The sequence below is a fragment of the Anabrus simplex genome, chromosome 1, assembly GCF_040414725.1.
Source record: "Anabrus simplex isolate iqAnaSimp1 chromosome 1, ASM4041472v1, whole genome shotgun sequence".
NCBI lineage: Eukaryota > Metazoa > Arthropoda > Insecta > Orthoptera > Tettigoniidae > Anabrus > Anabrus simplex.
Genome location: NC_090265.1, coordinates 1,009,086,037 through 1,009,111,331, shown reverse-complemented (window position 1 = coordinate 1,009,111,331; position 25,295 = coordinate 1,009,086,037). Strand labels below are relative to the sequence as shown.

Below are 25,295 nucleotides of genomic sequence, written 5' to 3'. Positions count from 1 at the left end.
ATTTTAAGGCAACGTTTAAGTCGGTAAATTGTGTGTTGTCCGCCTCTGTGGTTAGTGTGATTAGCTGCCACCCCCGGAGGCCCGGGTTCGATTCCCGGCTCTGCCACGAAATTTGAAAAATGGTATGAGATCTGGAATGGTGTCCACTCAGCTCGGGAGGTCAAGTGAGCAGAAGGGGGTTCGATTCCACCACAGCTGGAAGTGGTTTTCCGTGGTTTCCCACTTCTCCTCAAGGCAAATGCCGGGATGGTACCTAACTAAAGGCCACGGCCGCTTCCTTCCTTCTTCCTTGTCTATCCCTTCTATTCTTCCCATCCTCCCGCAAGGCCCCTGTTCAGCATAGCAGGTGAGACCGCCTGGGTGAGGTACTGGTCATCCTCCCCAGTTCTATCCCCTGACCCAGAGTCCGAAGCTCCAGGACAATGCCCTAGAGGCGGTAGAGGTGGGATCCCTCACTGAGTCCAAGGGAATAACCAACCCTGGAGGGTAACCAGATAAAGAAGAGTAAGAAGAAGAAGAAGAAGAAGAAGAAGAAGAAGAACAACAACAACAACTTGTGTGTTACATGGTGGTGCCGAAATCCTATCCGAGGTTTATACAATTGAACGGCTAAAGTGACTTGTAAGTTATCCAGACGGTGCTTATGCAAGGAAATTGCAATGAAAAACTGCAGACAGATTATTATTATTATTATTATTATTATTATTATTATTATTATTATTATTATTATTATTATTATTATTGCCCGCCTCTCTGGTGTAGTGTTTATCATGACTAACTACCACCCTGGGAGGCCCGGATTCGACTCCCGGCTCTGCCCCGAAATTTGAAAGGTGGTATGAGATCTGGAATGGGGTCCACTCAGCTCGGGAGGTCAAGTGAGTAGAATTCCACCACAGCTATCCTGGAAGTGGTTTTCCGTGGTTTCCCACATCTCCTCCAGGCAAATGCCAGGATGGTACCTAACTTGAGGCCACGGCTGCTTCCTTCCCTCTTCCTTGTCTGTTCCATCCAATCTTTCCATCCCCCTGTTCAGCATAGCAGGTGAGGCCGCCTGGGTGAGGTACTGGTCCGTATCCCCAAACTCTCACGCTCCAGGACACTGTCCTTGAGGCGGTAAAGGTGTCCGGAGTCCGTGGAAAAAAACAACCCGGAGGATAAACAGATTAGGAAAGAAAGATGATTATTATTATTAACCATTGTGTCCCCGTCATTCATGAGTAATTTTGCAGCAGTATAGCCATCTATCGGAGATGAATAGCAGCAGAAGAGAAAGAGCATACCTCAACTAATAACAGCAGTCAGTCAATGCAAAGTTATTCCTAATCAGTTTTATGTGTTAGGACATTGCAGATCACATTATGAGTTTTCTTCCTGCCAGACGATGTAAACCATCCGAGGTCAAGTAAGTTTTACATTCTTCTTCTTCTTCTTCCTCCTTCTCTCCTCATCATTTTTACGGTCTCTTTCACATCTTCATGACCAGTATGGGATGATAACCACGCAGTTTCTTCCCATGCGGGTGGGGGCGGTAGAATAACACGCGCGGTATCCACCGCCTGTCATTAGAGATGACTAAAAGGGGTCCCAAGTGCTCTTAACTTGGGAGCGTGGGTTGGCGTACACGGGACCCTTAGCTGAGTATTGGCATTGTTTACACTTACTTTTGCTAGGCTCCTCACTTTCATGTATCCTATCCGACCTCCCTTGGTCAACTCTTGTTCTTTTCCGACCCCTGCGGTATTAGAGCACTCGAGGCTTAGGGAGTCTCATTTTCACGCCATTCGTGGCCCTTGTCTTTCTTTGACCAATACCTTCATGTTTCGAAGTGTCGGATCTCTTCTACTTTTTTTTTTTCCTCTGAGTAGTGTTACGTAGATGATGGTTGCCCAGTTTTACTTCTTCTTAAAACAGTAACCACCACCAGTTTCTCACTTTTATAAAAGCAATCACAACAATGACCATCACTGTCAGAACTCATCACCATGACGTGTCAGCAATGTTCGGCGTTGGTTAGCACAAAAAAATCTTTATTATCTCTGTTATCATATTCCGCACGGCAAAAGCATATGCGAGATAGAAAATTGCAGTTTTTATAACTTTATTTTGAACAGATTTTGGATAGAGCAAATATTTCCGGAGATATTTCGAAGTTTGTAAAAAATCTAATAATCGCAAATATGCCCGTTATTATACATCGTTCCGAAAAAAAGCGTATGAAAAATTATCATGTACAGTTTCTCGATGCAAAGTTCAATAAATAATGCACACCATTCTTTTCTTATTGGAGGTTTGTTTATTTGCAACAAGGAATGTACTGCAGTATTCAATTCATTAGCTATAATAACCGTTAATTCGACATTGTCTCCGTTCAAACCTATGACTTTCGTCCACCGAGATGTGAGAGCCTGTACTCCGCTGCGGCACCATTCAGCTGCTTTCCTTCTCAGCCACCCCGGACTTCACCCATGACCCCCTGAATGGTGTCGTATCGCATCTCACGGAGTGCATCTTTAAAGGCACCAAACAAATACAAGTCAGATGGGGCAAGATTTGAGCTGTAGGGTGGATGAGGAAGAACAGTCCTCCCAAGTTTGGCGATTGCTTCAAGGGTGCGCAGGTTAGTCTGTGGCCTTGCGTTGTCATGTTGAAGGAGGACGTTGTTGACATCTTTATGGGGACAAACAAGTAGATTTTTTTGAGATTCTGGATGTAATTCCTGAGGTTATTGTGCGACCAGCAGATAATGTGGCAATCAGAATCATCCATTCAGAATCCCACAAGATAACTTTGACGGCTAATGATTCTGACTTGAACATTTTCCCGAAGGAGAATTCGTGTGACATCACTCCATGGACTGTCATTTCGTCGTTTGAATCCATGTTTCATCCCCCCCCCCCCTGTGACGATTATGGATATGAAATACCAGTCTTGTGATGCTCAAGCAATTTTGCACAGTTGATGGTCCTCCTTTGTTCCTTATTGTCGGTCGTTAGGCACCTGAGGACCCATTTGGAACAAACCTCTGTGGATAATTGTACTGTCACTACCCACATTCATACCAAGTTGGTAGCCATTTCTTTGGTTGTTATTAACCTATCGCCTCGAGAAAGCCCGTCTGTGCATTGAACTGTCGCCGGTGTCACAGCTTCGGTCGTCCCTAACGTTGAAGATCTGACAGTCTTGCTTTATCACGTTGTGGCACTGATACTCTGTTAACCCAACCAAGAACTGTACTCCTATTCACTGCCTGATATCCATGATCTCCATAGTGTCTGTGAATGCTTTCAATGATCTTTTGTTCCACAAAAATAAATCAATCACAACTCTCTGTTTAGTACGTACTTCATGTGCAGTAGACATTTTATAACAAATATTATGTTATCATGAAAACGACAACGATGAAACTTGGTGGCATTGTCACGGAAGGTTTGTAGTTGCTGTATATAAAATTTGGTCCTTCTCCAACATCTCAATTAACAACAACTGCAAAAATATGTGCATTATTTATTTATAATGACGCGTGGCCTCCTGAGAGGCCTGGTGCAGGTCTTTTGATTTGACTCCCGTAAGCGACCTGCGCGTTGTGATGAGGTGAAATGATGATGAAGACGGCACACACATCCAGTCCCTGTGCCAGGGGAATCAACCAATTATGGTTGAAATTCCCGACCCTGTCGGGATCCCTCTTACCAAAGGCCAGCACACTAACCATTTAGCCATGGAGCCGGACTGCAGAACCACAATATTAACAAAGAAATTCGACACTTCCTGTTTTGCTACGCCACTGCACAGTTATCAAATGACCGAACGAGTGACTGCGTGGTTTGGGTCATGTAGCTAAGTTGCATTCGGGAAATACTGGGTTCGAACCCCACTGCCGGCAGCCATGATGATGGTTTTCCACGGTTTCCTATTTCCAGACCAGGAAAATACTGAGCTGTACCTTAATCAAGACAACGGTTGATTCCTTCCCACTCCTAGCCTTTCCTGTCGCATATTCGCCATAACTGTGCCGGTGCGACGTAAATCAAATTGTTTAAGAAACTTTATTTACCACAATGTTTCTACTTTTCTTCCCGATATGTCTACATTCGTTCACTGTGTTCCTTCCTGCGTTCTTCTGCCCATGATATATATTGTATTTTAGATTTCTCTACAAATTTATCCTTGCTTATTTCGCTTCTAAATGCTGATCTTGAATGATTTCGTCGGTAACACCAATTTCTTGTAGAATCTTCCACAAACCAATATTGTGATTTTTCAGGGATAGCGCTAGGGTTAGACTTTTCTTTGTCAGACTGTTGTTTTCTATTCTCTGTAGGTGGTCGTACAATTTTGATCGGCTTTTTCTAATATTATCTGTGACTTTTTCTGTGATTTGTTTTTCATCCAAATGCCATTTTCATAGGCGTGTGATGCATACATGGTGGTAGCTACAAAAATAATATTAAGGAAACTAAATGAACACGCTAAAAATGTTGAAATGATGATGAAGACGGCACACACACCCAGTCCCCATGCCAGGGGAATTAACCAATTATGGTTATGTGCAAGTTTTCAGCATTAGGACTTGGCTATTATCTCAAATATTAGTCTTCAAATTTGTTATCCAAGTGATTACTTCTGGATTTTCTGCATGCAGGTCACCCAGAGAACCAAGAAATGCCTTCACCGGGAATTCCTGCACCAAGTGCGATAGAATGGTCGGCTTTATACCCGGCGACCTTTGTCCTCAGGAATTGACCTGGTACTCATTTTTTATGTAGACTGAGTGAACTCTAGTGCTATACCTCGCTCCAGGAGTGGAAGTACTGTAAACGTTTCGACTTCTTGATGGGGAATTGAACCTACACCCTTCCGCATGAACCAATCGTACCTTAACTAAGGCAGTCTCCTTAAATGGCAGTATAGAACTTAAAATTATCGAATAATTCTAAACAGATAGCACTTACCACCAAACATACAACTGACCTTAAGGAACTTCCAGGTAAGGATAAAGTTGAGCCACTTGATAGTCAGTGTGGAGGAATCCTCGCTGCAAACACCATCCGTCTCCGCGTCGTCTGGGATGAACTTGTCTAACTCCTGTAATAGATGGGCAACTTTACCACCTACATAACAACAGGTCTTAAAAAATTACCCACAGTACATACAAATCTGTGTTTTCAGTCTCTTTTCCAGGTTTTTTTTACATTCTAGTCCAGACTCTTGTATGCACAATGTGTTCACATGGGTGTATAAATTCTATTTTATAACCTGTGTTAGGCGTTATTTACTAATTCATCTAAATGTTATTAACTGGAACTGGGATTACAAGGAAATCGGCCTTGTCATTGAGAAAGGTACAAACAAGTGACTGGAAATTATTTACAATGAAAAAAGTGTTACTGAATTTCCGTTTTATCATCAGACGTAGAAATCTGTGAGCGTCGTGCGGGAACGTTGGAAAAAGCAACGTTTATATTGTTCGAGGATACTGTACTAGACCATTTTGTTTTAAGTAAACCGATAACATGGAGGATTAGTGAAATACTTACTGGTTTCAACACCAGTGGCTGGAAAATCACGTGACATGAGCAATATCCTGGGTTGAAAACATTTAGCTTACGATCTGAGGTGACTCCTGCAACCGTGAAAATAATTGGAATATACTGAAGATTATTACTGATATTCAACAGGTTGTTATGCAGATGACACAGTGCTACTTTCTGACTGCGCAGATGACTTACTAGTTTTACTGTCGAGAGACAACACAAGTCATGATATTCAGTGGTCATAAGGTACGACGGAAGGCCGACGCAGACCTTTCGGAAGAAGAACTTCCTCGTTGATGAACCTCAGGAAATGGTATTGCATGAGTACGGTTTCAATTTTCCGCACTGCGAACTTAAAAACAAAGATTGACTTTCGAGGAACATGGCACATGAAGAAGAAGAAGGTTTATTTATTTATTTATTTATTTATTTAAGATCGTTTCAACCTCCTATGTCTTATGATTACACAACTTCCTTGACTGTTGATGTTCTTTCTTTTTCGCCAATACTCCTTCATTCTCTGGCTCGCTTTTGCTCGTTCCTTCTTGTTCTCCTGGGTTTCTCTACGAACAGATCCGTCACCTCCGCAATTTCCCTTCTGAACACTGTTCTGTTTGCGATATCTCCCTGAAGATCCTGATGAACATCTTTCAGCCATGGTACTTGGGTCTTTCTTCTTTCCTGGAAGATGAGAATCTTATTTGCTAAACGTTCCGGTCCCATTCTTCTCAGGTGTCCATAGAAAGTCAGTCGCCTTTTTCTTATCGAGGTTGAAATGTTTTTACATTTTTCATACAGCTCTTGATTTGATCTGAAACAGATGGTAAACTCGTTTCCTGTTGCTTTCTAGGGTCCCAGAATGTTCCTCAGAAATTTACGCTATTTCTTCTCTATTTCGGTAATCCCCTTCCTGGCAATTGTCTCTGCTGCATAGAGGTATTCAGGTTTCACCATGGCATTATAGTGTCTGATTTTGGCTTGATAAGAGCGAGATTTCGACTGGCTTAGGCTGAATGCAATCTCCATCCTCTTTGCTCTTTCTTCGATAGCTGGCTTCTCGTAGTTGTTAGGAGTCAAAATCTCCCTTAGATATTTTAATTTTTGGACTCTCTTTATGTCACCATACTTGGTCTTCATTGTCCATGTTCGTTCTTTGGAATCTATGTCCATATACTTAGTTTTCTCAAAGGATGTTTGCAGTCCTGCCTTTTCTGCTCTTTCTTGGCTATCTGTGCAGTGACAGTCTCTAGACTTTCAGCGAAGAACACTAAGTCGTCCAGCCTTTTTGTGTCCTATCTTGATTTCATTCGGGATATTTTGCTGACCTCTTGTTTTTCGCCATTCCCTTATCACCTTCTCCAAGACGCAGTTGAACAGGACTAGGGAGAGGCCATCATCTTGCCTCACACCTGTCTTGATTTCAAATGGTTCTGATAGCTCTCCAAGGAATTTTACTTGTGACCGGATGTTTGTTAATGTCTGTTGTAATATGTTAGTTGTTTTGTCATCAATTCCAAACTTCTTTCAGCACTTTTATTAATGCGTTCCTGTCGACAGTGCCATATGCCTTTTTGAAATCTACAAATGTCATAAATTAACTTCTTGTCTGCTGATTAAGTCTTGATGGTAAATATCTGCTCTTCACAGGACCGTCATTTCCTGAATCCTCCTTGGTATCCCCCCAACTCTTGATCTATGCGATTCTCTATTCTATGCTGGAGCGCTTTGGACAATATCTTGTATGCGACTGACAGGAGTGATATGCCTCTATAGCTGTTAATATTAGTCTTGTCTCCTTTTTTATGTAACGGGTGAATGATAGCATCCTTCCATTCATCTGGTATCTTTTCTGTTTCCCAAATATTTTGGAAGAGTCTCACTAACTGTTCTGATACTTTGTCCACTGAGTACTTTAGAAGTTTTGAGTCAAATCAAAATCTCTTTATTTGCAAATGAGGTGTCTACCTCGGTGGCAAATGGTACACTAAAATACATTATCGTCAAGCACTAAATTTTAAATTAACAAGAGAAGAAAAACAAGTTCCACCACGATTGAATCTTTACCGAATGTTTTGTTGTTTTTGAGGTTCGTAATGATTTCTTTTATTTCCTCTGTCTGGTGGGGCTGCGTCGAAATGTTTGGATTGGGGCTTTCGGAAGGACATCTCTTTCTTTGGAGGTTCACAGTTCAGTAATACTTTAAAGTATTTGACCAAATGTTCACAATTTTGCTCGGTGTTCAGAATCAATTTACAGGAATCGTTCTTGAAGCAGATAGTGGGTGGAGAATATTTTCTAACTTTTGATTTCATGGTCTTATAGAAGTTTCTTGTGTTGTTATTCTTGAAATTTTCTTCAATGTCCATTAATTGGTCTCTTTCAAATTTTCGTTTGGCGTTTCTGAAACCTATGGCCGTCAATTTCCTTTGAGTTCTGAACCCATCAAAATCCTCTTTGGTGGAGTTCCATACATTCCATGCTTCAGAACGTTTCTTTAGAGCAGATTCACACTCATCATTCCACCTTGGATGCTTTTTCCTTTTAGCGAGAAATATTGTATGTTTTGCAGCATCTTGGATTTTTCGAGCCATTTCAACCCATTTATATGTGTTCAATGAATCCAGTTCTGTCTGGTAGTTTTCTACATTCCATGCTTCAGAACGTTTCTTTAGAGCAGATTCACACTCATCATTCCACCTTGGATGCTTTTTCCTTTTAGCGAGAAATATTGTATGTTTTGCAGCTTCTTGGATTTTTCGAGCCATTTCAACCCATTTATATGTGTTCAATGAATCCAGTTCTGTCTGGTAGTTTTCTATTATATCTTGGTTTATTTTCAGTTCTTCAATTCTGTACTTTTGTATCCTGAAAATTTTTTTATTGGCGTTGTTAGGAATTAATTTCATTTTGATCCTTGTCAGATAGTGGTCTCAATCGGAGTTTGCTCCTCGTTGAACTCTAACATTCATTATTTCTCTGGGGTTTGGTTGCAAATATGGTCAATTTGGAACTCTCCTTGCAGAGGGTTGGGTGACCGCCATGTCTTCATCTGCTTTGGAGTCCTCTTGAACTGTGTGGAGATTATATGTTGAAAGATTCACAGATATCTATTAACCTTTCACCATTTTTGTTAGTATTGTGGCGAGTTGGGTATTTACATATCATCTTTCTGTACTTCTTTTCTTTCCCTAGATGAGCATTAAAGTCCTTCCATTAGAGTCTTGATGTGCTTGTCTGGAGTTCTGAATATTTCTTCCTCAAGTTGTGACCAGAACTCGTGTACATTCTGGGATTCTTTTCGTTGTCGTCATTAATTAGGCCATGGGCATTGAACATACAATACACTTTGTTGCCGCTTTTTAGGGTCAGTATAGACAGCCTTGGATATGGAGATCTGAAATCCACGATGGATCCTACTATTGGGTGGTGAACAAAGAAGGCTGTACCAAGTATTACCATCGTGTTCTTCGTTTTCTCGGATTTCTTAATTTTAATGGCAGGTTTTCACCTCAATATCCTGAAGTTATCTGCTACTGAGATTTCATTTGATATGTACCTTGTTTCCTGGGGCTGCCTGGCCGAGGCGGTTAAGACGTGTTCTGTTAGCCCGGAAGGACGTGGGGTCGAATCCCCGTCAGGAAGTCGTAAAATTTAAGAAACGAGATTTCCACTTCCGGAGGTGCATATGGCCCTGAGGTTCACTCAGCCTACACCAAAAATTAGTACCAGGTTAATTTCTGGGGGCAAAGGCGACCGGGTGTAGAGGTAACCACTTTACCCCATCAAATGCCGAGGTTACGAATAGTGGAAGCCTTTACCTTCTACCACTCCAAGGGCCTTCATGGCCTGTACGGAGATGAGTTTGCTTTTTGCTTTTGCTTGTTTCCTGGACGGCTAGTAGTTTTATCTGATATTTTTCAAGTACTTTTATTAGTTCCGCCGGCCCCGTGGTGTAGGGGTAGCGTACCTTCGTGCTGCCTCTTACCCGGAGGCCCCGGGTTCGATTCCCGGCCAGGTCAGGGATTTTTACCTGGACCTGAGGGCTGGTTCGAGGTCCACTCAGCCTACGTAATTAGAATTGAGGGGGTATCTAATGATGAGATAGCGGCCCCGGTCTAGAAAGGCAAGAATAACGGCCGAGAGGATTTGTCGTGCTGACCACACGACACCTCGTAATCTGCAGGCCTTCGTGCTGCGCAGCGGTCGCTTTGTAGGCCAAGGCCCTTCAAGGAATGTAGTGCCATGGGGTTTGGGTTGGTTTATTAGTTCGATCTGTTTACCTGTCTTCAGAAGAGTGTTTACATTATTATTATTATTATTATTATTATTATTATTATTATTATTATTATTATATTCGATTGGTGTTGATATTGAGAAGAACCTCCAGTTTTATATGGATTCAAAACCATGGGAAGGTGACTTTTAATTTCAAAAGTCTCGATTTTATTGCAATCGCGGCCGACTTGTTCTGAAGTCAGTGACTATGTTACTCTAACGCGGCAAGCTCCGCCATCAAAACGGCGTGATAGCTGAGTGACATCGTCACTGGCTTCTCACCTAGGCAGTCGCGGTTCGAATCCCGGCCAATGCATGTGGGGTCCTTGAAATTAAAATTCACGTCCGATGGGGTCGGAACCCCCGTAACAATGGCAGTAGTGTTAACATTAATTTAATGAGAAAGGCAATAATAATAATAATAATAATAATAGTGGCGGAAGGATTTGGGCAGAGAGAGTATTCCGAATGGTACACTGACTGACAGAGCAAATGCAACACCAAGAAGGAGTGGTCAGAACTTTATGCCAATTGCAGGGTAGACTGACGTCACTGAGGTATGCTCATGATGTGAAATGCGCCGCTGTGCTGCGCACGTAGCGAACGATAAATGGGATACGGCGTTGGCGAATGGCCCACTTCGTACCGTGATTTCTCAGCCGACAGTCATTGTAGAACGTGTTGTCGTGTGCCACAGGACACGTGTATAGCTAAGAATGCCAGGCCGCCGTCAACGGAGGCATTTCCAGCAGACAGACGACTTTACGAGGGGTATGGTGATCGGGCTGAGAAGGGCAGGTTGGTCGCTTCGTCAAATCGCAGCCGATACCCATAGGGATGTGTCCACGGTGCAGCGCCTGTGGCGAAGATGGTTGGCGCAGGGACATGTGGCACGTGCGAGGGGTCCAGGCGCAGCCCGAGTGACGTCAGCACGCGAGGATCGGCGCATCCGCCGCCAAGCGGTGGCAGCCCCGCACGCCACGTCAACCGCCATTCTTCAGCATGTGCAAGACACCCTGGCTGTTCCAATATCGACCAGAACAATTTCCCGTCGATTGGTTGAAGGAGGCCTGCACTCCCGGCGTCTGCTCAGAAGACTACCATTGACTCCACAGCATAGACGTGCACGCCTGGCATGGTGCCGGGCTAGAGCGACTTGGATGAGGGAATGGCGGAACGTCGTGTTCTCCGATGAGTCACGCTTCTGTTCTGTCAGTGATAGTCACCGCAGACGAGTGTGGCGTCGGCGTGGAGAAAGGTCAAATCCGGCAGTAACTGTGGAGCGCCCTACCGCTAGACAACGCGGCATCATGGTTTGGGGCGCTATTGCGTATGATTCCACGTCACCTCTAGTGCGTATTCAAGGCACGTTAAATGCCCACCGCTACGTGCAGCATGTGCTGCGGCCGGTGGCACTCCCGTACCTTCAGGGGCTGCCCAATGCTCTGTTTCAGCAGGATAATGCCCGCCCACACACTGCTCGCATCTCCCAACAGGCTCTACGAGGTGTACAGATGCTTCCGTGGCCAGCGTACTCTCCGGATCTCTCACCAATCGAACAGGTGTGGGATCTCATTGGACGCCGTTTGCAAACTCTGCCCCAGCCTCGTACGGACGACCAACTGTGGCAAATGGTTGACAGAGAATGGAGAACCATCCCTCAGGACACCATCCGCACTCTTATTGACTCTGTACCTCGACGTGTTTCTGCGTGCATCGCCGCTCGCGGTGGTCGTACATCCTCCTGAGTCGATGCCGTGCGCATTGTGTAACCTTCATATCGGTTTGAAATAAACATCAATTATTCGTCCGTGCCGTCTCTGTTTTTTCCCCAACTTTCATCCCTTTCGAACCACTCCTCCTTGGTGTTGCATTGTCACTGTCAGTCAGTGTATTTACCTAGGACACATGCGCGAAGGTCTCATTATAGATTGCCTGGCTTTTGCAGATGACTTGGGACTTCTGGCAAGTTCGATAAAGTAGCAGTAATGCAGCTTAACATACTCAGAAACCAGGCAGCCAGGGTGGGATTGCAAGTGTCGCTATAGAAGACCAATATTTCAACAAGATCAGGGAGAGCCCCAGAGAATTACAGTTGGAACAGGGCGTAATTGAGAAAGTCAATAAGTTCAAGTACTTAGGAGAATGGCTTGAACCTAATATGTCAGAACGGGTAGCCTTAACCATCCGAATTAATAAGACAGAGCTGGGATACAGTCTGAGCAAGAAAACGTACAACCAAAGGTGTCTCTACCGCAACACCAAACTCAGACACTACCATGCGCCCATCAGCACAGAAGCTGTGTATGCCTACGAGTGCCTAATCCTTAATAGGAAAGGACAAAGATAAAGTCACCTCCGTACAGGCCATGAAGGAGTGGTTAGCTCTACGCTCGGCCGCCTCTGCCCCCAGGAATTAACCTGGTACTCATTTTTGGGTTGGCTGAGTGAACCTCAGGGCCATACACACCTCCAGAAGTGGAAATCTCGTTTCTAAAATTTCACGACTTCCTGACGGGGATTCGAACCCACGTCCTTCCGGGCGAACCGAGCACGCCTTTACCGCCTCGACCAGGCAGCCCCTTTAATAGGAAAGGTCTAGGTGAAAAACTAGAAATCAAATAAAGGAAGATTCTCATGAAGATAATAGGGCCAGTCAAAACAGAGGTTGAATACAAGAAGCGACACTATCAGGAGCTCTATAACTACACAGACAAATCACGGATGAATTCTGCCTGGTTGACCAATCGTATTCTATCCTACTGGCAGAAGAGAAAAACCCCGTGGTTTATCGGAAGTGGCTAAAGATTTTCAGGAACTATGAATGGTTGAAAGTGGCATCAGAGACCGTTCACCACTCAAGGTATTCTGAGACAAAGGAAGTTCTGGGACAATCCAACCCGTAAGAAGACAGGTGCCCTCTGGAGAAAGGAGAGGAAGGAACAACACAGTCAGAGAATGCGCACGTACTGGACAAACATCAAAGCCCACTCCCAGCGAGAAAGTTGAATATCGTGGTCCTTAGTTGACCTTATCGAAATAGGGAGAGAGAAAAATACTAATATGAACAGTCACGTGGTTCATCATGAGTAAGAAAGAGGAATTCTTACTCACCCGCAGCTCCCCTGACTTGGTCTTGTACCTGATGAGGACAACAGCGTCTACCTCCATCAGAATACAGGTAGTAGCGCCGTTGGCTTTCAGGCGAAATAACGATGTGGCGCGGTTGGGTGGCGGTGGCGCTGCCGTCGATGCTGTGGACACACCCATGGATACTATCAGCACAGTTAAGCAAAGAATAAGGTGACAGAAGAGGAGACAATTCTACACTACAATGCGCTCTATGAGTTCTATATTGATATAATAAGTATAGAGGAGTACTTTAGATCTGATAGAGTTTTAAAGTAATGTAGCCTTTATGCTGCTATGGACCTCCGTTACAAAAGGGGTTGGAGCTTCCCCAACGGTCAAGTCTTATCGCAAGAAAAGTAATTGGTAGCCGAGCTATTGTCAGTGGCAATGTTGGTATGATCAGACAACTCCTAGGCAATGTCTTCCCTTGAAGGAAATTCATTTAATACACTTTTTCGCAGTAACTTGAAGCAGTCATGGTAATAAAAGAGGTTGACAAAAACCATTTCGTCCTTACAGAATGAACCCTTATCTTTCCAGTCATTAGTCTAACATCTAAACATTCGATTACTTTGGCCATTTATCTATCTTAATCTGTTTTCCCTCCAGGGTTGGCTTTTCCCTCAGACTCAGCGAGGGATCCCACCTCTACCGCCTCAAGGGCAGTGTCCTGGAGCTTCAGACTCTTGGTCGGGGGATACAACTGGGGAGAATGACCAGTACCACGCCCAGGCGGCCTCACCTGCTATGCTGAGCAGGGGCCTTGCGGGGGGATGGGAAGATTGGAAGAGATAGACAAGGAAGAGGGAAGGAAGCGGCCGTGGCCTTAAGTGAGGTACCATCCCGGCATTCACCTGGAGGAGAAGTGGGAAACCACGGTAAACCACTTCCAGGATGGCTGAGGTGGGAATCGAACCCACCTCTACTGAGTTGACCTCCCGAGGCTGAGTGGACCCCGTTTCAGCCCTCGTACCACTTTTCAAATTTCGTGGCAGAGCCGGGAATCGAACCCAGACCTCCGGGGGTGGCAGCTAATCACGCTAACCACTACACCACAGAGGCGGACACTTTGGCCATTTACTGTTCATTAAAGGTGAAACAAAACTTTTTTCAAAAACTAATAATCAAGTATATTAAGATTTAGAAAGGTGGACAGAAACAAAGTTCTTAGATGTTGATATTATACTATGCTTCACTTAAATGTTATCAAGATCGAGTTAATTAATTATAATACTGCCCCCACAGTATTACCAATTAAGGAAAATCGGCGATGTTTGTACAACTGAGCAGACTTAAAATTAATTCTTTATAATAATATCCTTAATGCAAGCGAGTTAAGGCAAGTGAAAAGGACTAAAGCACCATTTTATAAAGAAAAGAAAGTCTTAAGGGGAGTCCGGCCCCGCGGTGTAGGGGGCAACGCGTCAGCCTGTCACCCGGCGGCCCCGGGTTCGATTCCCGCCCTTGCCTGGGGACTGGGTGTTTGTGTCGTCCTTAATGTTCCTTTCCTCACATTCAACACTTTACACTTCCGCAATTTCCAAATACACACAGGTTCATACATTTGGTGCAAAGTAGGGGCAGAAGATCTTTCCAGGTCAACACCCCGATTAAATAGCATTTTTTTTAAAAAGTCTTAAGGGGGCTTAATTTCAACAAATGTAATGTATTTATTTACATTTAATGAATTTATTTATTTACTGGATTCACGAGGTTGATACTCCATCGATTTAATCATAACTTCATAAATATATCATAACTTATTACATTAAAACTTTTAAAGCAACTCGTGAATTTGCGTGAGGTAGCGATGAGTTTTTTTGTTCAAAGAGGTAATGTTTATATACAGAAGACCACTAAACGTGGTTCTATATGACGATCTGAAGCCAAGCTCTAATGTTCCAGATTCACTGTAACGGATGATACATAGCAGCATAATGTGTGTTGTTCATGGAAATGTTGTTAAAAGTAGAGAATGAAATATCACAAGTATAGAGTTACTGATACAGTCCTTAATGAAATGAAAGGTCTGGTCAAGGAATGAGCAAGTTAGTTACTTATATTAGCCTATGTTCTGAAATTTCAGGCAAATTTCCGTACAACGTGTGTGCTGGCTCAGTACGTTTATCTTTTATTAACCTTTCTGGGATATAATAAGAAAATATCAAACCCTTCCATAATTCGTATATTAAATATTTCTCGTGGAAAACTCTACAGTGTTGTCAGTTATAATAGTGATCAAAATTGAAATCACTTCCAGCGTCTTCCAATAGAACTCCTGCCTCGTGATATATAGTGAAGGCTCGGCCTCGGTATTCTGGACCCTTCCATTTATCGGACATGCTATGTCCGTTCTTTCTGTAAAGTTGTATGCAAATTAATATATGAGCTATTTTAAGTTATTTAGTTTTCTGTTAGTTCCTTTTGTTATCTAATAAAGTGTATCCTGCGGTTTTTATCAGAAATTTCATCTCACTTATGCTAAGTCTTCGTTCATCCTGTCTCCGAATGGACCAAGCGTCGCTACCTTAACAGAAAACTGGACTTCCCATAACTGCATAAACGTTAGTTCTTGTGAATTTTGGTACTTTTTACGTTTTTAAAAACCTGATCGATTATCCTAAGTTCTCAATTGTAATTTTGTATTTCGATCTGAAAATATGTTTCTCGTAGGTGTATCACATTTTTTTAAAAAGGTGACTTATTCCATTATTATATTCTCACACAGATTCTGCCCTTCGAATGCCATAATACTTATGTGTAGAGAATGTTTCACTAAAAGCGTATAAAAATTAAACAGGCAATAGAAGATGCTCTGCTGAACATTTTGGTAAAGTAAACTTAGAGTCTGATAAGCCAACTTAAGAAGACGTTAGACTAAACGTGTCTATCACTTCTACGATTTTAATTTATTATTTACAGCTAATTTTTACATTATTTACAATTATGTATTTACAGCTAGTTTTTGCATGTTATGTATATTTGCTTTGACATGATTTACCGTTATTGCTTTCAGCTGCCATATCACTGACAAAATAATATGAGTTCACGTACCAGTTTGTACTTCATAACGGCTGCTCAAAATGACGGCCACCAACATCAATGCAAGCTTGATATCGGCGTATGAGATTGTGACGCACATTTCAAATTCCCCTGGCGTGTTTCGAACCACATCACAGGCGACTAATAATCTCGGCAACTAAGCCCATATCTCTTTCAGCTGACTTGACAACTCTAGGATTACCATATCAAAATGTTCAGTAGAGTTTGAAGAGAGAAACCCGATTAAAGTTTCTATTAATTGATCTATTCAACATCATATGCTTAACCTCTAACTATAAAGTGTAAAGCCAGCTCATTTTCTCTTCTTCCCCTCTTTTTTCGTGTAACTCACTCATTCTCTACCCATTACTTTCACTGTAACAGGAAAATCAAAATACTGGATTTTGGATTCCTGTGGACTGCTTCACTGTTTTCTAAAGCAAATATTGTACGGTATAATAAACCAAGTCCTAATAAAACATACAACACATAATGTGAACGTCAACAATGTTGAATGAGAAGTAATTAGAAGCCTTTGGGGGAAATGACAATACAGTATGTTCCAAAAGTTGGCGTGTATGATACAGAGATAGAGGTGTTTAAGTAACTGCATAAGCGTGGCGGTAGCGATTACAAGCAGTTTTACAATTAGCGCACTTGATAACTTTCAGTTATACGGTTAGTTTAAAGCTAGTCAATAAGCAGCAATTACAGTACATGTCGCATTTACCATATTTTGTGCTCTCTAACAATTTACAAAAACCGAACTCTGCAATTATGAGATAATCGATAAATTAAAGAAAGTACCTTCTGGACTAAAATACGCTACGGTTATATCGAACCCATCTAACAATAAAGGTATCGAAATAATATAACGTAGTCCAGAAACGTTTTCTGAGATTTCTATACATGACAACTTCACAATTTCCTCTCAATGACAACATAAAATTCACTTTTTGTTAGAAGGTAATAACTAACATTTCCATACACTTTTTCCTGAGTTTAATATAACAGAAACAACTCGGAAGAGTATAATTTAACGTGATTTTGAATGTATATCACTCCTCGACCCCTGCTAATGAATAAAGGGTAAAAACAGGCATATAATCATCAGAAAGTCGAAGGTAGCTGGAAAAACAAACGAAAGCATCGTGGAATGGAAGTCACGAAATACTTCATTCATCTCTGAAACATAACTCTTTATTACAATAAAATGAGTAACAAAATTAATATCATGTGCTATATGAACACATACAAACAAATTTAAATACTCACTACAGTGAATATGCATACTATGTTATGAAGGGAGTGAAGTAAATAAAACACAACACGTTAATGTACATTTTAAACCGACACTAACAGAAAGTTATTCAGCACTTAACGACAATCATGTATAAAAGTTGTCATAGATAAGTAGTGGTTTAGTTGGTCTGGAACGTCGCTTCAGAAAAAAAATTCTCCCTTAGCGTATTATTGATCAAAACTTTTCAGAAAATTTCCATTTCTACAGCAGAAAGTGAAGGAGCTTTCAGCACAATGAATGAGATCCACGCCGATCTGCAAGGATCCAGCGGACTTGTCTTCATAAGCAGTGTAGAACCTACAGTGCATATGTTTAACTGACAGTCATACAGGGTGTTTCATAGTACACACTGTGAGGGTTTTTATGAGGGAGTAGGGTGGTGATCGGGAAGACCAAGTACATAACATTTTGAATAGGAACCCTTGTCCGAAAACACCGCCACGCGTTTGAATGTCGCGTAGTGGAGTACTTCAGTCATTGAACGAGTATCACCTGATGTTAATAATGTCTCCTACCCGTCCGTTTTGCTGCTTCGTACGCTGCGTACTGTGTCGACGGCCAGGTGTGTGTGTGTATGTGTGTGTGAGCGAGTGTAGCGTAACATGATACGCAGACAATTATTACACTCTACAGTACGTTAGTACGCTCTGGACTAAAATACGCTACTGTTACATGGAACCCATCCAACAACAAAGGTATGGAAATAATAGAAAATAGTCCAGGAACGTTTCCTGACTTTTCTATACATAACAAATTCACCATTTCCTCATAATGTGAGCAAAGAGAGTCTGCTCATAGATACCTATTTAAAATCTCTTAGATCACGTAGAGATTTATGCGATATGATATTTATGTACATAGTTGTAAATAACATCCTTGATAATTCGTATTTTCTTTCTTTTTCTTGATTCAAATGCGCCTACTTTTGACTACACTTGTTCAACTGCTGGACTCTGATCTCTGCCCAGTATTCTCGCAGTTTCTGCCGGTGTAACTCCTTTCTTTCATCTGTCCAAGGGCTACCTTTCTTCCGGTATTCATGGACATCTTTCAGGGTACATCATATAGACCCTCTATCTTGAAGATCTGATATTCCCAGTTCTCCAGTGTCCTACTCAGTTTCTGTCAGCCAAGTGGTACGAATTTTCTTGTTCTGCCAGAAGATGAACAGGTGATTGGCCAGTCCTCTTACTATACGGCCACAGAAAGCTACTCTCCTTTTCCTAGCACAATCAGAGGCGCTCTCTATACGTCCGTAAAGCTCGGAATTGTGCCGACTACGGTATTCTTCATCTTCTTTTACCGGACCTAAGATGTTTGTGAGAATTCTCCTCACTCTGACTTCCATTGGTTTCTTTCATTATTAAAATGCAATGTCTCTCAGGCGAAAACACGAGCTTCATTTGCGTTCTACTGTGAAGGTTAGAAAACAGCGAGTGACAAGAATTCTCCACTTCATAGGAGCTAGATTTCGACTGCAACATGCAAATTTTTCTCCATCAGCACAGGCTCATGATTTAGACACTAACAAAAGTTTAAAATATGATCAAACAGCTAGTAATTATTACATGAAGTTGTTGCTATCCTTGCCATCATTATGTTGATTTTTTCTCATCATCATTAATACAATTAATTTTTTTTTTGCTAGGGGCTTTACGTCGCACCGACACAGATAGGTCTTATGGCGACGATGGGGTAGGAAAGGTCTAGGAGTTGGAAGGAAGCGGCCGTGGCCTTAATTAAGGTACAGCCCCAGCATTTGCCTGGTGTGAAAATGGGAAACCACGGAAAACCATCTTCAGGGCTGCCGATAGTGGGATTCGAACCTACTATCTCCCGGATGCAAGCTCACAGCCGCGTGCCTCTACAATACAATTAATTAGTATATGCACTGCTATATTTTAAATGTAAAGTATATTGTAAATGGAAACTTGTTCTCTGTTATATGTTTTCAGTAAAATAAAAATTCCTCAATACACCCGCCGGTTCACCTGCTGACAAGTATCAGGTGACTCATATATGGCTGTCTGGGTAGAGGGGACAGACTCCACGTGGACCACAGTGTGCCGGACGTTAACGAGGAAATTGCGAGAACTATGCGATGTTTGTATTGAAGTGGGTGATCGCCACGTCGTGCCTTTCTTGTAAGTGGACGAAGAAACACTGCAACTGCAACGTACGTACACCGCTCATAGTCGTAGCAGGCGCAGGACATTTAAACGCGAGGTGACGTTTTGCTTCTAGCGGAAAACGGTCTTTCCGGGCATGCGTTCCTGTTCTTTGGACTGGGAATGTTTGAGAGTAAGGAGGAGAGATGCTCCACCATGTGCTATGTTTCGAGCTGTCAGTGGAGAGTTGGCGTGGAATGACATAAGTAGAAGAATAAGCTTGACCGGAGCTTTTAAATGTAGAAAAGATCATACAAATTGGGGCAAATACACTGGCTGACAGTGACAATGCAACACCAAGGAGGAGTGGTTCGAAAGGGATGAAAGTTGGGGAAAAAACAGAGACGGCACGGACGAATAATTGATGTTTATTTCAAACCGATATGCAGGTTACACAATGCGCACGGCATCGACTCAGTAGGATGTAGGACCACCGCGAGCGGCGATGCACGCAGAAACACGTCGAGGTACAGAGTCAATAAGAGTGCGGATGGTGTCCTGAGGGATGGTTCTCCATTCTCTGTCAACCATTTGCCACAGTTGGTCGTCCGTACGAGGCTGGGGCAGAGTTTGCAAACGGCGTCCAATGAGATCCCACACGTGTTCGATTGGTGAGAGATCCGGAGAGTACGCTGGCCACGGAAGCATCTGTACACCTCGTAGAGCCTGTTGGGAGATGCGAGCAGTGTGTGGGCGGGCATTATCCTGCTAAAACAGAGCATTGGGCAGCCCCTGAAGGTACGGGAGTGCCACCGGCCGCAGCACATGCTGCACGTAGCGGTGGGCATTTAACGTGCCTTGAATACGCACTAGAGGTGACGTGGAATCATACGCAATAGCGCCCCAAACCATAATGCCGCGTTGTCTAGCGGTAGGGCGCTCCACAGTTACTGCCGGATTTGACCTTTCTCCACGCCGACGCCACACTCGTCTGCGGTGACTATCACTGACAGAACAGAAGCGTGACTCATCGGAGAACACGACGTTCCGCCATTCCCTCATCCAAGTCGCTCTAGCCCGGCACCATGCCAGGCGTGCACGTCTATGCTGTGGAGTCAATGGTAGTCTTCTGAGCGGACGCCGGGAGTGCAGGCCTCCTTCAACCAATCGACGGGAAATTGTTCTGGTCGATATTGGAACAGCCAGGGTGTCTTGCACATGCTGAAGAATGGCGGTTGACGTGGCGTGTGGGGCTGCCACCGCTTGGCGGCGGATGCGCCGATCCTCGCGTGCTGACGTCACTCGGGCTGCGCCTGGACCCCTCGCACGTGCCAGATGTCCCTGCGCCAACCATCTTCGCCACAGGCGCTGCACCGTGGACACATCCCTATGGGTATCGGCTGCGATTTGACGAAGCGACCAACCTGCCCTTCTCAGCCCGATCACCATACCCCTCGTAAAGTCGTCTGTCTGCTGGAAATGCCTCCGTTGACGGCGGCCTGGCATTCTTAGCTATACACGTGTCCTGTGGCACACGGCAACACGTTCTACAATGACTGTCGGCTGAGAAATCACGGTACGAAGTGGGCCATTCGCCAACGCCGTGTCCCATTTATCGTTCGCTACGTGCGCAGCACAGCGGCGCATTTCACATCATGAGCATACCTCAGTGACGTCAGTCTACCCTGCAATTGGCATAAAGTTCTGACCACTCCTTCTTGGTGTTGCATTTGCTCTGTCAGTCAGTGTATTAATATATAGGACGAGGAGTAAGGGACTAGAATATATTATCAAGGGAAATGTTCGATAGATTTCCAATCTCTTTGAAAATGTTTCAGAAAAAGCTAGATAAACAATTGATAGGGAATCTGCCACTTGGTCGACAGCCCTAAATGCAGATCATTGATTGAATAGTGTCTCTTCAGTCCCTTCAGCAAGCCCTCAAAGTGTGTAATAGGAATTTAGATACACTCTGTATGTGAAGACATGGCCACGAAAGGGGGAAGACGTTCAGCTGGTGAAGCAACATGTCGGGAACACCGCGCCCATAGAAGTCCATTTGGCGATCGCCGAATGCATAAGAGCAAGTTTGTAGTTTTGTTGTGTTTGCTGACATCGTGATCACAGCCATGGGACATCCAGTTTTACGTGGATTCCGAACCACAGGGACATCACAATTTATTTAAAACATCCCATATGTTCCTGTTCCTGTAAATGTTTCCGTTCAAGCAAATCACCGTAGATGCGTATATTATCAATAATCCAATTAATTTACTATACAATACATTCAATAACAACGTATGAAAATGTAATTTATAGGACTATTTATCACATAAATTTGAACGATCTTGAATTTATGATCAAACTTGCAAAAGAGAGAATACAGTCCAAATCAACAAGAGATTATGCACATCGGTCAAGTTTGTAAGACATTAAGTGGATAAATATACGCAATGTTCAAAATTCATATACAATAGATGTGAGATTAAGTCTTTTTTTAAATTCTTCAGTAAAAATACAGTATATGTATTATTACATTTTTAAACTTCCTCTTAACTCTAGCACTATTGCAATTATTAATCTAGAACTTATGTCAAGACCGTACCGAGTCCTTTTTTTCTTTTTTTTTTTCGTTTTTTGCTTGTCTTAACCTATGATTATGTGAACTCATGAGTAAAATAATCAATTTGTGCCATAGAAGAGGAAATTGTAACACCTCATTTCGAACTAGGACTATCGACGTCATATAATAATTCCTAAGACGAGAAGCATACACACCAAGATTCTATGAACTGCATGTTGACTTCCATTCCACATACTTTCGCCATTCAAGGCTCCGATAAAAAGCTGTATTCTATCAAGTTGGTAAATGTTACAATAGTTCTAAGCTTAATCTTGACTGTAAATATTTACATTGGCTTATATCAAGCGATAACTAGTGTGCTTGATGAGATTTATACCAAAGTAGCCTGGGTAAAATATGAAACGCCACCACGTTCCCCTTGTGAATGATCTTTATTACCTATGAATAGGAAATGTAAATTTTAAAATATATCATAAACAGAATGTTTCCATATTTCCCATTCTCTAGCTCTCATGCAAATCCTGTCATGACTGTTTCTAATGTGTTCGAGTTGCTCCTTGAGAGACTGAAAATCAAAACAACCACACATTATGTATACTGTGTTTCTTTAAATTGAATGGACTTTTTTATTATCGACAGAAGAAGGTATCAGAACTGTTTGCTATACCAGGTGACCCTCCAGCTCCGCACTTTCCACTTATAAGTGTCCCGCATGCAGTAGTGATGAATGGGATGCCTAATCGCTGGTTTATAAAGGAGCACTATAGCGTGCTGTATTTCGAATTTGAAAGAAATAGCAGTCATTTTCGCACATTGCTGACCGGATGCTCCTCGCACTGTCCATCCCCCGTGCCCGCCATTTCCTGAGCAACCTGAGCAACAAAGTGCGAAAGCTCACGCATACTGTACAATCAAATGAGCCTCGCTCACTAATCTTGTACTGATTGTGATGATATTTACTGGAAACCTTATGAAGTAGTCCTACTAATGTGTTCTGGTGTGATAAGTTGAGTAGCAATGATCTTGGTGAAGGGGCACACGGCAATTTATATGCAAATGCAGATTTCGCGTTGTTGATGGCTCTTTGAATGACGTAAACATTAGGTCAGAAAAATAAGAAATTGAATCATGCAACAGAATGAAATGAAAATTAAATGTAGCATGGAATAAACAAAACTTTCAGCAAAGAGATTATATAAACCAAGACCGCTAGCTAGTTTCAGAAGTTCCAACAGATGTCACCGAATGTACAAGTCTTTAAAACACGAGTTAACTCGGGATCCGTCAGCAACGTTCGGCCAACCAAGCACGAGTAGACTCGGGTCCCATCCCCAATGTGTTTTATACACGTCCTGTAACAGAATGCATTTGAAAATACGCCAAAGATTCATGAAACAAAGTTTAATGCTCATTAATTTATACACGTACAGACATTCCGCTCTACCAAAAGGTTGCTTGTGTGTGCCTTGAACGATCCATTAGCTCTTAATTACAACTCTGTTTGGCAAAATACGTGTATAGAAAGCAGGTGTCTATTTAATAATCCTGCGCATAACTTCTGGGAGCTTCGGCTACATCCGACCAGATTTTCCATATATTACAATTTTGTCTGTGTATTCGTTGTTGCTGAACAACTCAGCCATTGTCGATATATTGACAGCAACAACTGTAGTGCTACTGCACCAAATACTAGCCTACTACTGAGCGTTCGAAAACGAGGCTTACTAACGCAAGGGGGCACATTTGACGGGCAGCGCTGAAGAACATGCAGCGAACGTCCGTTCTGTTATTCTCTCTTCATATCCACGTAATTAACTTGCAGGTAGTAGTGCCCCCGTGGAAATCAGTTCTTAGGCATCCGATTCATCATTAGTGCATGAGGGACACTTACAAGTAAAGTACGGCGCTGGTGGACCACCTGGTATAGTGCAAACAATATGACTCCAACTTTTGTAGCAAATGGCTGCCTTCCACGCTGTTAACATTTTACCTACGATAGCTGTGGGCTATTTTTGGCATAAGCGGGAGTGGGAGGAGGGCGGGAGTTTTTCTGCACTCCCTTTGACCATCCAAACATCTGGATTGCACCCACTGGATATTTTAATTAAATTTGAAAATTTCTTAAATAAACTTTTTCAGTATTTAGTGGAGAATATCAAGAACCATTTCGAAGACATGGACTTTTTCGGAAGCAGCTGTTTTAAATCCAACTACATGGCCCTCAGGTGAGTGTTTTATTGGTAGAAAGGTGACATTAGCCGCAAGTGAAAAATGTTACCATCACTTGTGAAATACTTTGATATTTACAAAGAAAATCCAAAATGCATCCCATCCTCGCTGAACAACCTTATAAATTCTGACCAAATTGTTCTCATTTCTTCAGCCGAATGTGAGCTGTGGTTCAGTGGCAATGACTGATCAAAAGAACATTTAACAAGCTGCAACACTTTCAAATATGTTTTCTTGTCTTAATACAGGGTCCTCCGGTATAATATTCCAATGCAAAAATGATTGCGGTGAAATGGATCAAGACAACATCATAGTGTCCTGGATAAATCAGCAGGAAAGCCAACAAATAAGCCGGAACAGCAGCATTCACCTCGTTATTCCAATTAACTTATGCCTCATATTTTGGTACATTTAATTTCAGAATTCTCAGGAGCAAATGTGTTATAAGATACAAATATGTAAGCATATATTAAGACATCATATTTTAATAAGTAAATGATCTTACTATACTCGTAAGTCACTTTTCATGGGAGGCGTGACATAAGATATATGGATATTTAACATTTTAATTCTGATATTGAGATAATTAGGCATCACTCCTCTAGCAAAATCACAAATTTCACCGTGTACGATAGTCTGTCATTTATAGTATCCTATCATCCACCGTAAAACAGATCCCAACCGGGCGAGTTGGCCGTGCGCGTAGAGGCTCGCGGCTGTGAGCTTGCATCCGGGAGATAGTAGGTTCGAATCCCACTATCGGCAGCCCTGAAGATGGTTTTCCGTGGTTTCCCATTTTCACACCAGGCAAATGCTGGGGCTGTACCTTAATTAAGGCCACGGCGGCTTCCTTCCAACTCCTAGGCCTTGCCTATCCCATCGTCGCCATAAGACCTATCTGTGTCGGTGCGACGTAAAGCCCCTAGCAAAAAAGAAAAAACAGATCCTGATCTGGAAAACCAAGAATAACGGCCAAGAGGAATCACACGACACCTCATAATCTTCAGGTCTTCAGGCTGAGCAGCGGTCGCTTGGTAGGCCAAGGCCCTTAGGGACTGTTGCGTCATGCGGTTTAGTTTAGTATA

The 25,295-nt window shown here is 42.7% G+C and overlaps 1 protein-coding gene across 3 annotated transcripts in view; it reads right to left on the bottom strand.

Moving 5' to 3' along the window:
• LOC136875630 (lysosome-associated membrane glycoprotein 5) overlaps positions 1 to 25,295 on the bottom strand; it is a 113,046-nt gene that overhangs the window by 24,551 nt on the left and 63,200 nt on the right. For all 3 annotated transcript variants that reach the window (XM_067149173.2, XM_067149180.2, XM_067149188.2), the window contains 2 exons: positions 12,927 to 13,066; positions 4,975 to 5,088 (listed from right to left, as the gene is read on the bottom strand). In XM_067149173.2, the coding sequence (XP_067005274.1) occupies positions 4,975 to 5,088; positions 12,927 to 13,066 (254 nt within the window). The remainder of the gene's footprint in view (positions 1 to 4,974; positions 5,089 to 12,926; positions 13,067 to 25,295) is intronic.